A 14432-nucleotide genomic window follows, 5' to 3' on the forward strand; every position below is an offset into this window, starting at 1 on the left:
GGAGGTAGGGGTACAGGCCTAATACCCTGTCCTGCTTTCCAGGAAGGGAAAGCATGCTTCCCCCAGGAAGCTCACAATGTGACCAGAGGCTTACGGACATATTGGGGCAGGACGGAAGGACTGAGTGCCTGGTCTGCTGGAAGAAGGGATGACAGTGAACAGAAGGGAGAGGGCCACCTGCAGGAGGGCTGAGTAACCTTCCTGAGGGCGGGAGGAAGGGAGGGAGGGAGGCTGGCCTTGGCAGGAGGGGAGGCGGGCGCAGAGGAAGCAGCAAGATCAGTCCAGGCAGTGAGACAGGGCAGCCCCAGTAGACTTCCCAGGCTGCCCTTCTGGGAAGCAGGCAGGAAGGTTGAGTGTATTACGCTGGCCCCACCTCCTGAAGCTCTCTCCACAGCTGCTGGACTGGACACAAAAGCATGAGGGACAGAGACACCATCTCTGCTGATTTGTACCCAACTCTAGTTCCAGTAGCTGAGAAGCTACATATGACAGAGAAGCTGGGGGGGCGGGGCACGTGGCTGTCTGCATTTCCCAGGTAAGTGACTATTTGTGTCGGAGCCAGAAGTGACGAGCAAGGCCTGAAGGTGGTGGGCAGGGCAGAAGGCGGGAGGCGGCTGCCCTGGGGTGGACGGGGTACCTTCTATGGAAGGAAAGAGGGGCAGGGGCTGGGAGCTGGAACAAGGCCTGTGGCCAGGCTTCTGCAAAGCATCCACGTCCACGGGTGAGGTAGGTGAGCCGGGGCCGCCCCTGGCCGGCAAGCACGGAGGAAGGTCCAGGAAAGGGCTGTGCTCTGCCCGCACCAGGGTGTCAGCGTTCCTCTTCCAGACTGGGAATATTTGTGTCGACCCGGCCAGAAAACCCCAGCCTGAGCCCTTGCCTTCCTCTCGGTCTTCTTGGTGGTCAAGACAGCACCTTTGGCAGCTATAGGAGGAAGACAGCGGGACATACTCACTGGGAATGTGGCTGCAGACAGAGGGGTTTCCCATCTGGAAAGGCAATCCCCGTCAGCTGTGAGCTAGCAGAGGGCTGTGTGCCACCCTGAGGAGGCTCCCCTGTGGCCCAGAGGAAAGGGATGAGACACGTGTTGTGTCGAAGGCGGGGTGGGGAGTGGGTGAGATGAATGGTCTGTGAACAGCTCTCTGTGAGCATGCACGGCGTGTTGTCCCAGAGAAAGAAAGACGCCTTGGAACCTGCTTCAATCAAATCCAGCGTCCCCTTGCCATCCTGCTGGCAGAACAGTCCCTGAGCAGGCACACTGGCCTCAGTAAGTCATAGTAAGCTGGTTAGTGCTGTGTCCCCTCTACACACACACACACACACACACACACACACACACACACACACACACACACACAGCCACTCTCTAAGAACCACTATGCTGAAAATATGTCAAACTTGGTTTCCTGCCAAGAGGTACGCCAGCTACACTCTGACGTGTTATGGGGATAGAGCAGAAGGGTCAGAGGGAGAGAGTGATCCCTGGGCTTCGGGTACAAAGGGACATGAGATGTTGAACTCCAGTCGTTACTGCACTGTGTCCTCCATTTATCTATGGCTACTGTATCCACGGAGAGAGTGAGGAGTCCTCCCCATCGCTGCCCCTCCCCTCCCTCCAGCCCACACACAGAGCAACTGGGCTTGTTGCGATCAGGCAGGAGCTGGGGGAAGGGCAGTCTGGTGAGACAGGGCCTAATATAACAGGACATGACCTTACTGTGTGAACCTTGACCACCAAACTGCGAAGATCGTCGACCTAGACACCTCCCGGGAGTCCCGCCGCGGTGCAGAGGAGCTGGCAGCACGAGTGACAATGGCCCAGTCACTGAGAGCCAGCCATGTGTGCAGGAGCGTCCCCCACACTGTACAGTAGGGGCAGTATGTCCATCCTGCAGACGAAGAGAACCTGGCTCAGAGATGTCTGTCGACACACAGGCATACGGTTTTGACTATTTGGTCAACATCTGTCGAATGAATGACTCCGTCTTGCTGAGGGAGGATGGCAAGCCTCCCGCCCTGAAGCGGCACGTTGGAGCCACACCAAGAGCCTATCCCTCTGAGAGGCGGTGGAAGGTGGGCGGAGGGGAGCAGCGGCTTTTGGAAAGCAAACCCTCAGTGACTCATACGCCGAACCACCTCAGTCAAAGGCCTGGCCTCTCTCTCCTGTGCAGGGCAATTTGGGTCAACAGGGTCAGGGAGGAGCCCAGCCGTGAGGCCCCGTAGCCAAGGTGTCTTGGCCCAGAAAACACAAGGGGCTTTGATGCCTCCGAAAGCAGCGGCTCTCCCCACCCCAGGATGCTGCGGCGGCTCTTGGGCAGGGCCCAGCCCCGGGGCAGGGCCTCAGTGTGGAGGCCACATCGGGGAGCTAGGGCAGAAACCCCACGGCTGCTGTCTAGGAGCTGTGTGACCCTGGGCAGGTGAGTAATCTCTTGAAACCTCAGTTTTCTGGTCTGTAAAATGGAGAGGATACTAGCACTTATCTTAAAGGTTGCTGGGCGGATTAAAGGAAGTCATGCTTGTGAAATGCTCAACACATTGCCGGGCTCATAACATTTGTCCAGAAAATGGAACTGCTAGTAATACTGCTCTCTGGGATTCTCAGAAGGTTCCCTCCAGAGCAAAGCAAACTCAGCCCCCGGGTCAGAAATTGCTCCTCCCCCACCTACACCCCATCCTGCCCCACTCCCCACCCCCCCACCCCCGGCCTCCACAGAGACCCTCAGTAGCCTGTCTCTCACTCCAGCAACTCCTGTAAGACTCACACAAACAATCCTTATTAACCAACCCCAGCAGGCTTTCTTTGTATCTTCAAGCTAAAATAAAATCAATCAGAAAATGCAACTCAAAGCCTCTCTTGTCTCATGCCTTGCTGTCAAAACCCTAAGTCCATACTTTTCAAGTTGGGGTATGTACACCTGTGGGAGCCTATGGGGGTATGCCAGGAATACATGAGGCCATGGGATAAATACAGCACACCTGGGGAAAAGTTAAACGTTTAAACTGAAGGTAACTTAAAACACTGTTTTTACGTTGAAACAGACATGACATAGAATCTACATTCTCATGAACAGTTAAGATGAAGCAATACTTCAGAGATAGTTCAAGCTGTTGGTGGGCATCCCTTTTTCCCTGGGTGCATGTGTCTACCCCGCCCAGCAGCAGGGGGGTCCTCACTGCAAAGGCCTGAGAAGCTCCCCTTAAGCAGTGACAGGCAGCTGGGTTTCTTCTTGGGAACACGCTGGTGTCTTCCTGACTCACCCCCATTCTCCCAGGAGCTGGTCCTTAGCTTTGGAAGGGGTGGCCCACGCAGTCCAGGGCCTGGGAGGCACTCCCAGCAGACATGGCAAGAGCCGGCCTGGTTTTCAGCTTCCCGACCAGGACGGCAGTTTAAGAGGTCCGAGGAGGACCAGACCTTGCTTCCTGCCCTCTCTCTTCCCCAGGCTCACAGAGCACCCACCTGGCTAGCAGTTGGTGTTTGAGCCCCTGGGAAGGGCAGGGCAGGGCACAGCTGGCACTCAACAAATGCCCCACGCTTGCCATCCTGACAACATTGTCTCCTGGGGCTTCGGGCAAGTGGGACCTCCAAAGGATTAAGGGTGACTGTGGAGTTCTCAGCAGGGCCCAGCTCCTCCTTCGCCTGTGAGGGGCAGCAATGTGGCTGGAACGGCTACCAGCTGGACACAGATCTGTAGTGAGAACTCAGTCCCCGTGGCCGTGAAGGTGATTAAGTCCATTCTTTGTGATTTTCCTTTTTGCAGGTATCTTGAGCCAAGTAAAGGTCTGTGTCGGAGAAGCAGGGACAGAAGGACCTGCACATATGGCACAGGTGGACCCCCAGGATGGACAGGGTGAGGCATCTCCTCTCTGCAGCTATGACCCCCGGATGCTACGCATGAACTTGGAGAGTGAGGATGAGGACCATGGACAGGCAGGAGACAAAGGGGGCACTGGTGACACTGGTCAGTGGGCCCATTCAAGGCTCAGCTCCCAAGGGACTCAGGACAAAACTGACTTGCCACGGCAGCATCCGTTCCACAAAAAGGAAGAGAAATTCTCTGACTCCTTTAGTGCAGGAGTCGTGGGGAAGAAACCCATGGCAATGCCTAGGAAGAAGGCCAGCTGGGAAAGAGACGAGTCAAAGATCACCCTGACTCAGGACTCCCCCAGAGCAAGCACAACTCCCAGTGGCCTCCCCAGCAGCTTCTCACACAAGGGGTTCGGTCAGGTGCAACCTCCTAGGGACCCATTACCTGCTGGCAATGATGGAGACTGGAGGGCAAACCTGGACACTGCTCTAGGTATCCCATCCAACTTCCCTGGTTCTGGAAGATATTTCTGTGCACAGAAAGGGGTAGACAAGTCCCCAGACAGCTCCTCTCCAGCTTGTGTCCCCAAGGCGGCGGGCAGTTGGGACCCCTCCACGCAGGAGACACATATACCAGTCCAGGGGTCGGCCACCCCAGCCAACCTGGCAGCGGAGGCGCTGGCCAAAGTGCGGAAGGGCTTTAAGGACCAGAACCCAGCGGGCGCCGGGGAGGGCGGGCAGAGGGAGGCGTGTCCCCACAAGCGCCGGTGGGGCGGTCAGGCCTTCCAGAAGCCGCCTGGCGCCAAGCCTTACGCGTGCGAGCTGTGCGGGAAGGTGTACTCCCACCGGGGCACTCTCCAGCAGCACCAGCGCGTGCACTCGGGCGAACGACCCTACCGGTGCCCCTTCTGCGACAAAGCCTATACGTGGTCCTCGGACCACCGCAAGCACATCCGCACGCACACGGGCGAGAAACCCTACCCTTGCCCGGACTGCGGCAAGGCCTTCGTGCGCTCCTCCGACCTGCGCAAACACCAGCGCAACATGCACAGCAACGACAAGCCCTTCTCGTGTGCCGAGTGCGGCCTGACCTTCAACAAGCCGCTGTCGCTGCTGCGCCACCAGCGCACGCACCTGGGCGAGAAGCCCTTCCGCTGCCCCACCTGCGACCGGGAGTTCGCCGTGGCCAGTCGGATGATGGAGCACCAACGCGTGCACTCGGGCGAGCGGCCCTTCCCCTGCCCCACCTGTGGCAAGTGCTTCACCAAATCCTCCAACCTGATCGAGCACCAGACGCTGCACACGGGCCAGAGGCCCTTCAAGTGCGCCGACTGCGGCGTGGCCTTCGCGCAGCCCTCGCGCCTCGCGCGCCACCAGCGCATCCACACGGGCGAGAGGCCCTTTCCTTGTGCGCAGTGTGGCCAGGCCTTTGCGCGCTCCTGCACCCTGAAGCGGCACCAACAGATCCACTCCGGGAAGAAGGGCTTCCTCTGCGCCGAGTGCGGCAGGGCTTTCCGCATTGCCTCGGAGCTGGCCCAGCACATTCGGGTGCACAACGGGGAGAGGCCCTACCAGTGTGAGGACTGCGGCCAGGCCTTCACCCGCTCCAACCACCTCCAACGACACCGAGCCAAGCACCGCAGCTGCAAGAAGGAGCCCATCCCCCCCTCCTCCTCGGACGAGTGAGGGCTCCATCAGCTGACTCTCAGGGAAGGTGAAGACATGGCCGACCTCGGATGCAGTGACGAAACAAACTAGCCCGTTCTGCCCTCAAAGCCATATGCAAATACCGAGAAGGTCCAGGCTGGTCCTGTCTAGAGAAAGGTACTTTTCTGTTTTTATGTAAATAAAGGAATCCCCAGATGTGGTCTCTATGGAGGAATCTTCCAAAGCAGCAAATTATACCTGGGGGTAACTCAAACCCATCCAAATGGCTCAGCATTTCACTTTCCTAACGAAATGACTTCACCCTGGGGAATGTATTTCTGAGTCATGGCTTTGAATTAGAGACGGCCTTTATCTTAAAGAGAGGGGTGTTTATGTCCTATATTTGGGACCCAGTTATCCTAGAAATCCAGAACAGCCTTAGCCTCTGAAAAAGAAGAAGCCCGCTTCTCTTCACAGTGGAGCTTAGTAACTGGAACTAATCGGAGTCTCACCTGCAAAATTCACAGGTGCCTCCTCTCTGGCTACCTCTTCTCCTGTTTCCACCCTGGGAGCTTCAATCACATGCTATATTTACAGAGGAATCTGCCCATTTACAGAGACATATACAAAATTTCTCCCTGTGGGCTTGACCATGGTTCAGGAAGCCTTTTAGGTTCATTTAAACTTGCCAGGATCAAGAGCTCCAATGTGAAGTAAATAAAATAAAGGACCCCTTGCCCAAGTGCAATCAGCTTGTTTCACCGTCATTAAAAACAGGTTTGAAAACCTACGTGACTCTCAGTTATTCTCGAACAAGGTTAACTGAAATTTGCATTACTAACAGCCATCCTTAGAGATGTACTGCTACATACATTGATTTTGTATAGTTTAAAAGTCAGTAGTTCTTAGCTCTGGACCTCAACCGGGAGGAATCCGTGACTTCACAGAGTTCCGTTGACGCACGCAGGTAAACGACACTTCTCATCTTACCAAAGTTAAAGAAGGTACTCCACAAAAAGGTATTGCACTCTCCTTCTGAGGATATCTTTGCTATATTCCTAAAATCGCCACCGAAATCTGCCAAATCTGAATTTCCCTTGAATTTCAGCTGATTTGGACCCAGGGAGTGACTGCTAAATAGTGTTCTTATGCTTGACACGTGGAGTCCAGAGAGAACTGCTGTACGCGTCACGCCTTGTTTGACAAAGGTAACCTTAGAGTTCTGACAGCATGCCTGCAGGTTTTGTGTGTTGACTCAGATAGATCTGCGTGTCCAAACGACAGAGTTAGCCAGTTCTGGGTCCGGCTGGAGAGCCAGTTGTTGGGTTCCTAATCCATCCATCTCCATATTTACCAGTGATGTGACCTTGAATTCAGCTTCTGCATCTGAATTGGCAAAATAGGAATGATAATAACGGGGTAATAAGGGTGAGCATCAGTCTCCCAGGAGAAGAGCTTTGAATTCAAAAGCATTAGATTGGTAGAAAAGTCATAAGAATCAGCTATAACCTTGTGACTATGAAGAGAGCAAAGGATAGTATACTTTTTTCTGGGAAGTCAATGAAATATTTGAAAACTGAAGTTACTCTTCCTTTTCTTTGTGTTCCGTTTTTCTTAAGGTGGTTGTTAGTAGAGCTTTTCCTAATTAAAATTTTGGGTTTGGCCTGTAATTTCTTAAGGTGGTTGTTCCCCAAACCAGTTCATAGAATGGCTGTATAGAAATCACCTGGGATGTTTGTTAACCATACAAACTTGCTGAATCCTAGCCTTGAATATTGATACAGGTCTGTAGTGCATCTTGCAATCTAATTTTATTTTATTTTATTATTATTTATTTTATTTATTTATTTTTGGCTGCGTTGGATCTTTATTGCTGCACGCGGGCTTTCTCTAGTTGCTGTGAGCGGGGACTACTCTTCATTGTGGTGCGCGGGCTTCTTATTGCAGTGGCTTCTCTTGTTGTAGAGCACTGGCTCCAGGAGCCCGGGGTTTAGGGGTTGTGGCTCGCAGGCTCTGGAGCACAGGCTCAGTAGTTGTGGTGCATGGGCTTAGTTGCTCCACGGCATGTGAGATCTTCCCAGACCAGGGCTTGAACCCATGTCCCCTGCATTGGCAGGAGGATTCTTAACCACTGTGCCACCAGGGAAGCCCCTTGCAATCTAATTTGTAAAGCTTCCCATGTGTTCTGGTGCACAGCTAAGTTGGGACCACTAGTATAATCAATATACTGGTGATGCTTAAATCTTATTATTTAATAAACAAATAATAGAGGAATAAGAAGTGGGCAATATGGATGAGATCACAATAGAACTAGACTTAAAATAGGCACAAACTACTGGAACATCTCCTGAGTTGGATATGGTAGACTCAAACTAGCAAGCAAGTTTTGAAGTGTCCCATAAGTTCATTTCTGCAGATGAGATGCAGCATCTAGGTATGGCTTCCAGGTGGTTATACTTTTGGAATGAGAGTGTGAGTTAATAGGCCAACTAGTTTAGCTTGTGCTGGGTACATTTGGAGCTGTGTACTGTGTTTCTGGAATATAAGGGTGTATAATGTACTGAATATTATATAATATGCCGAAGAGAACTTCATTAATCCTTCAGTGCTTATTACATAAAGAGGTCACATTTCTTTTTAAAGGAAAATTGTCCCAAACAGTCTTTTCTCACTACATCAGCTGCAAGCGTCATGCTGAGTAGGTATTGCGGGTGGGGCAGGGGGAAGCAATCCTGTTGCCATAGTCACAGGGCCATTCCATGGTGCACGTAGAAGGCAGCAACACATGGAGTGGCCAGCAGAGAAATCAACCAGCTGCAGGCTGGCTTGACACACATTCTGCCCAATAGCCTGTCCTTCCAAATTGGAGGCAGTTGAATCCTCTATTTGAAGAAGAATCAATGCTAGAATACTGGTTATTCTGGCTCAGATTGTTGCCTGCAAGTGATGCTGAGCTACTTTTCTGGTTTTCTATACACCCACTGTACCTCAAATCTTACTTCCCTAGTATATAATTTAAAATCAGAGCAGGGACCTCATTGTGATAGAAGAAATTTAACATTTCTCTCTGGACTAGTGCTGTTTCCACTGTTTAGTTTGCCAGAGTTAATTTGGATATGCCCAGTAAAACTGTTCATTTGTAAGTTTTCACTTAATAAAAATTCTCCTAATGTATTCACCAGAGTCTACAGTCACCATGATCCACATCCTTTGGATAAGAGTTGGCACTTACAGTGCCAGGAACTGTTTTAAGTGTTTCTCATGTATTAACTGTTTCATTTTTAAAGTAAGCCTTTCTATTCTATTCTGTTTTTAAGATGAAGAAATCAAGAGGCATTCTATTTTTTTTCTATGTATTTTTTTAACATCTTGGAGTATAATTGCTTTACAATGGTGTGTTAGTTTCTGCTGTATAACAAAGTGAATCAGCTATACGTATACATATATCCCCATATCCCCTCCCTCTTGAGCCTCCCTCCCACCCTCCCTATCCCACCCCTCTAGGTGGTCACAAAGCACCGAGCTGATCTCCCTGTGCTATGTGGGTGCTTCCCACTAGCTATCTGTTTTACATTTGGTAGTGTGTATATGTCAATGCTACTCTCTCACTTCGTCCCAGCTTACCCTTCCCCTGCACTGTGACCTCAGGTCCATTCTCTATGTCTGCATCTTTATTCCTGTCCTGCCCCTAGGTTCATTAGAACCATTATTTTTTAGATTCCACATATATATGTTAGCATACGGTATTTGTTTTTCTCTGTATGAAAGAGACTTACTTCACTCTGTATGACAGACTCTAGGTCCATCCACCTCACTACAAATAACTCAGTTTCCTTTCTTTTTATGGCTGAGTAATATTCCATTGTATATATGTGCCACATCTTCTTTATCCATTCATCTGTCGATGGACATTTAGGTTGCTTCCATGTCCTGGCTATTGTAAATAGTGCTGCAATGAACATTGCAGTACAAGAGACATTCTATTTTTAAGATGCAGAAATCAAGAGACAAAAAAGTTATATTGCCCAAGATATCGTAGCTAGAAAGTAGCATAATAATGATTTGACATCCTGGCTCCAGAGACTGTGTTCTTAACCACAGAACTAACTGCTTCTGTTTGGTACAGAGGAATACCCTGAAATTCTTGATAACATGTGTTTTCAAAGTGGATGATCATAAATTCAAGGGAAGATAAAGGTTGAAACACAGCACAGCAGAAACCACGGTGTGACTCTAGGAAGGAGACCTGTGAATTACTTAAGAATGGGTGTGGGAGACCCTGGGATGGCAGCTGTTACTCATTAATTCCTTTGAAAAGCTGTCAGTAACCTGGTCAGAGGGAAGGAATTGAATCTAAAGGAACGATGGTTCCCTGAAGACCTACCATTACTTCATCTCACTGAGGAAAGAAACATTCTGTGCCTATGCTGGACACAGAAAAATACAGCAGCAATGAATCTTGGCACTCAGCATTTACACAACATTTTATAAACCAAATGCACGCACACTGAGCAGCTATAGTACCCCCAATATGAACACAATAGATCACCCAGGAGTTCCAAGTAGGCCTTAAAAAATCTTACTTGGAAGGAAATTTTGTGTAAAGCATCAATTTAATTGCTAAAATACTCAAGCAGATGTCATTGCTAGGCTCAGAACTAGACTATGAACTACAGACTCAATTACCCATGAAAATATTGCCAGAGATAGAGTGACTCAATGTTTCATCAAAAGAGAAAAAGGCATCTTTTTAAAGTTGAGAGGGAAGCTCATTTTTTATATCAATTGCCCTCTTTCCATTCTGTATAAAACCATGCCAGTATAATTAAAATTTTTCCACTATGGCTGGATAATATTTTAAAATCTTCCTTTTCCTTGTTTTCTCCTCAGTCAAATTGGCTCAGAGTTTCACTGACTCATCTCAGGAGTGTCAGGCTGTTAGTAGATTGGCTCAATGAGTGAATGGAGTGTCTATAAAACATAACCTATGATTGAGATTTAAAGAAAAACAGGAGGGAAGCAAGGATTCTGTCTGATAGTTCAGATGAAATCAAGGACAAGTGGGGATAATACATTAAATGAGAAGATGCCTGAGATTTCAAAGGTGTAGTCAATTAGGCTTGATGACGGGATAATAACTTCTATTTAGTGAACAATTTTTAGGGGTCAGACACTACATTCATTATCCCAATTAATCCGGTCTGTTATGGGAGACCCTTGAGAAATATTCCCATGTGGGGTCTGCAACAATTTTCCTTTCCAGGAAAGCAGGTGAGATTAATAGATCTTAGCTTTGCCTATTATTGTTAAGCAAGGGTCACTAAATCACTAGAGTCTGTGTACCCCTTCCAAGAAATAGGTTGCAAACCTGCAACAAGGAGAACATGCAGCAAATCCCCTGCCTTTTGGTTTAGAAATCATGCTTGCTTACATTTTTATTTTCCATCATTGTGGTGGTTTAAAAAATATATCCACATAAGTGTCCATCAACAGGTAAATGGGTAAAGAAGATGTGGTATATGTATGCAGTGGAATATTATTTCAGCGATGACAATGAAGGAAATCCTACTGTTTGTGACAACATGGGTAGACATGTTGAGAACATTATGCTAAGTGAGATAAGTCAGACAGAGAGAGCCAAACACTGTATGATACCCTTATATGTGGAAACTAAAAAAGTTGAGCTCGTAGAAACAGAGTAGAATGGTGATGACAAGGGACTCGGGGGTGGGAGAATTGGGGAGATGTCGGTCAAAGGGTACAAACTTTCAGCTATAAGACGAATAAGATCTGAGGGTTTATGTAAAACATGGCGACTATAGTTGATAACACTGTATTGTATAATTGGAATATGCTAAGAGAGTAGAACTTAAATGTTTTCACCGAAAGAAAAAAAATAAGATAAATATGTGAGGTGACGGATATGTTAATTAACTAGATGAGGGGAATCCTTTCACAATGTATGCATATATTAAATCACCACATTGTAGACCTTAAGTATCTTACAATTTTATATGTCAATTATACCTCCATAAACTGAAATTTAAAAAAAGAATTTTAAAAGTTTTAATAAAAATATGCCCACAATTCTTTAACACTCCTCCCTTCAAGAAGTAGAGCCTAATATTTCCTCTTTCGTGTGGGCTAGACTTAGTGACTTGGTTCTAATGAATAGAATAAAGCGGAAATGTTGGCGCACAACTTCTAAGGCTAGATCATAAAAGGCACTCTGGCTTCTACAGCTCTCCTCTGTCTGTCTCCCTCTCTCTCTCCCTCTCATCACTCACTATGGGGGAAACCAGCTACCATGCTGTGAGTAGCCTTACAGAAGAACCCGTGTGGTGAGGAACTGAAATCTGCTGCTAACCGCCACATCAGTGAGCTCGTAGGGGATCCTCTAGCCCCAGTCGAGAGTTCAGGTGACAGCAGACCTGCCCACTGCTTGACTGAAACCTCATGAGAGACCTGCAGCCACAAGCATCCAGCAAAGTGGCTCCCAAATTCCTGGCTCTTGGAAACTGTGTAAAATAATCAATACTTGTTGTTTTAAGATGATAAGTTTTGGTTGGCAATTTGTGACCCAGGAATAGGTCACAAACGCTAGAGAACAACTTGCCCCTAATGAATTAGAGAGCAGTCACTCGATGTCACCCTGAGCCCTGATTTCTGCCCTAAGGAAATTGACAGAGGGGTTGAAAAGCATCTCCACTTCCTGTCATCCCCCCCCCACTCAGGTCACTGTTAAGGTTGGCAGAAGCTCAGCTGGCCTACATCTCTGTCATAGGCCTCATTGCCAAGTGAACTGTCCTAACCCTAGGGCCCAGCAAGATAGACCCTCTGGGAAGGGGGCAGAAGCATTGTGCATAATATCTGGACACTAGCACCACATCTGATAGAGAATGCTGAGAATTAAAACCCTTTTGCTTGCCCTTGTTTTTGGAATACTGCAATTCCTACTCCATGGAGATAAGTGAATCAATGCATGATCTTCCCAGAAAGGGGGGAAATCTCTAGTTCTCTAGAGTGTAGAACACAATCCTGTGAAGGAAGTATTATTATCTCCATTTTGCAGGTAAGGAAACAAAGGAGTGCAAAGATTAAGCAACACGTCCAAGGTCACAGAGCTCCTAAGCACAGAACCAGAATACCAAGTCAGATCTGTGGAGCTGTGCGGGCTCAGTCTTGGAGTGGGGGAGGGCGTGGGAACCAAGGATTGGCCCCAGGTTTCTCCCTGGGCTCACTGGGCAGAGTCAGTGCTCTTTCCACTCTGACCACTGGCTCTTATTCCTAATTTCTTTTTGTTCCCACTTCCCTGCCCTAGGCCTTCTGTAAATACCACAGCTAGCATTTTCCCATTTCTCTTTCCCACTCTCACTTTCCAACCCCTATCTCCAAGGAATGAGGGGGTTAATGGGGACTTTAAGAAGATGGTGATGTGGACACATTTGTGCGGCAACTGAAGCTCCTGTTGGGTCATCCTCAGCTCATGTTTCCGGGAGGAAAGTGACATGAAATATATAGATACCTAAAGCTTTTCCATTTGGAGACTGTGGAGGTATGTCTTAAAAAAGGGATTTTAGGGGGAGGTACAAACTGTTGTGTGTAAGACAGGCTCAAGGATGTATTGTACAACACTGGGAATATAGCCAATATTTTGTAATACCTGTAAATGGAAAGTAACCTTTAAAAGTTGTATAAAAAAACCAAAAAATTTTAAAAAATTAAAAAGGGATTGGAGGCGTCAATGGAAGGAGATATTTGGGAGAGGCACCCTCCAAGTGCTCCTCGAATCATAAGACATCCATCTGGAAATTGATATGTAATTATTTATGTCAGCCTGGAACATCTATAACTCGAAACAGACAACGCAGAAGTGTAGTTAGTGTGCATCTTGTTTCCCCCAGTATAACGATGTTCACAATCATGATGCCTGGATGTCTGTGTGGGTGTGTGTTTAAACCACTTGTATTAGTTTCCTGTGGCTTCTGTAACAAAGTACCACAACCTCAGTGGCTTAAAACAACAGAATTTACTTTCTCAGTATTCTGGAAGCCAGAAGTCTGAAATTAGAGCTAAAATCAAAGTGTCTTTAGGGCTGAGTTCCCTCTTAAGGCTTTAGGGGAGAATCCATTCCTTCTCTTTTCCGGCTTCTGGCAGCTGCCGGCTTCTTTGGCTTGTGGCTGCATCCTTCCAATCTCTGTCTCCATAGTCACAATGTCTCCTCCTTTTCTGTCAAATCTTTGTCTGCCTCTCTTTATAAGGACACTATGATGGCATTTAGGGCCCAGTTGGATAATCCAGGAAATCTCCCCATCTCAAAATCCCTAATCACATCTGCAAAGACCCTTTTTCCTGAGAAGGTAACATCTATCCACGCGATATCTTTAGATGGCCATTATTCAGCTTACTACCCTGATGCGCAACAAATAGTATCAGGGGTCTTCTTACAACTATGAATATTAAGTGATAAACAATTTTTCACTTAAGGTAGCTGAAAGGTCAGTGAAAGTATAATTTTCCTGTCACTTAAAGAAACTTTGGCACTACAGCGGGCCTTAGAGATCACTTATTTTGCAAGGGAGAAAGCTGCAAGTTACACAGCTTTTAACGGCAGTCCAGAGTTCTTTTCATTCTACCAGATCCTCTTTTTCATTTTTGTGTGAAGTTTGATTTCTAATCTTTAAAGTCACTAACAGTCATAACTTTAATTAGCTCTATTAATTTCAGAAGTTATGGTAGATTTAAATAAAATACTTAGATATCAGAAATGAAAATTTTTACATTTTCTTTTTATACTAATAACATTGCTTTAGTTTTAGAATTGCTTCAATTCTCGATCTATAGCTGTTTCTGTCTTCTAAGAGCCATTCATAATTCCCATTTCCATCTCAATTAAATGATCTACTTAAGCTTTCAAGTCTTTCCAGCACCATTACTCCTTATTATAACTTGTTTTCTACCATCGCCACTTATTATCTGGGCA

General features: G+C 47.6%; 1 protein-coding gene across 1 annotated transcript in view; it reads left to right on the forward strand.

The window, feature by feature from the left end:
- Window positions 1–313: 313 nt before the first annotated feature.
- The window catches only part of ZNF648 (zinc finger protein 648), a 42391-nt gene continuing 28272 nt past the window's right edge, over window positions 314–14432 (forward strand). The window contains exons 1-2 of the mRNA XM_027083089.1: window positions 314–535; window positions 3756–6468. Of these exons, the coding sequence (XP_026938890.1) occupies window positions 3815–5488 (1674 nt within the window). The 5' untranslated portion in view covers window positions 314–535; window positions 3756–3814 and the 3' untranslated portion in view covers window positions 5489–6468. The remainder of the gene's footprint in view (window positions 536–3755; window positions 6469–14432) is intronic.

This window comes from Aethalodelphis obliquidens, unplaced genomic scaffold (genome assembly GCF_003676395.1).
Source record: "Aethalodelphis obliquidens isolate GAN/ISIS:26980383/991018 unplaced genomic scaffold, ASM367639v1 scaffold48, whole genome shotgun sequence".
NCBI classification, from domain to species: Eukaryota; Metazoa; Chordata; class Mammalia; order Artiodactyla; family Delphinidae; genus Aethalodelphis; species Aethalodelphis obliquidens.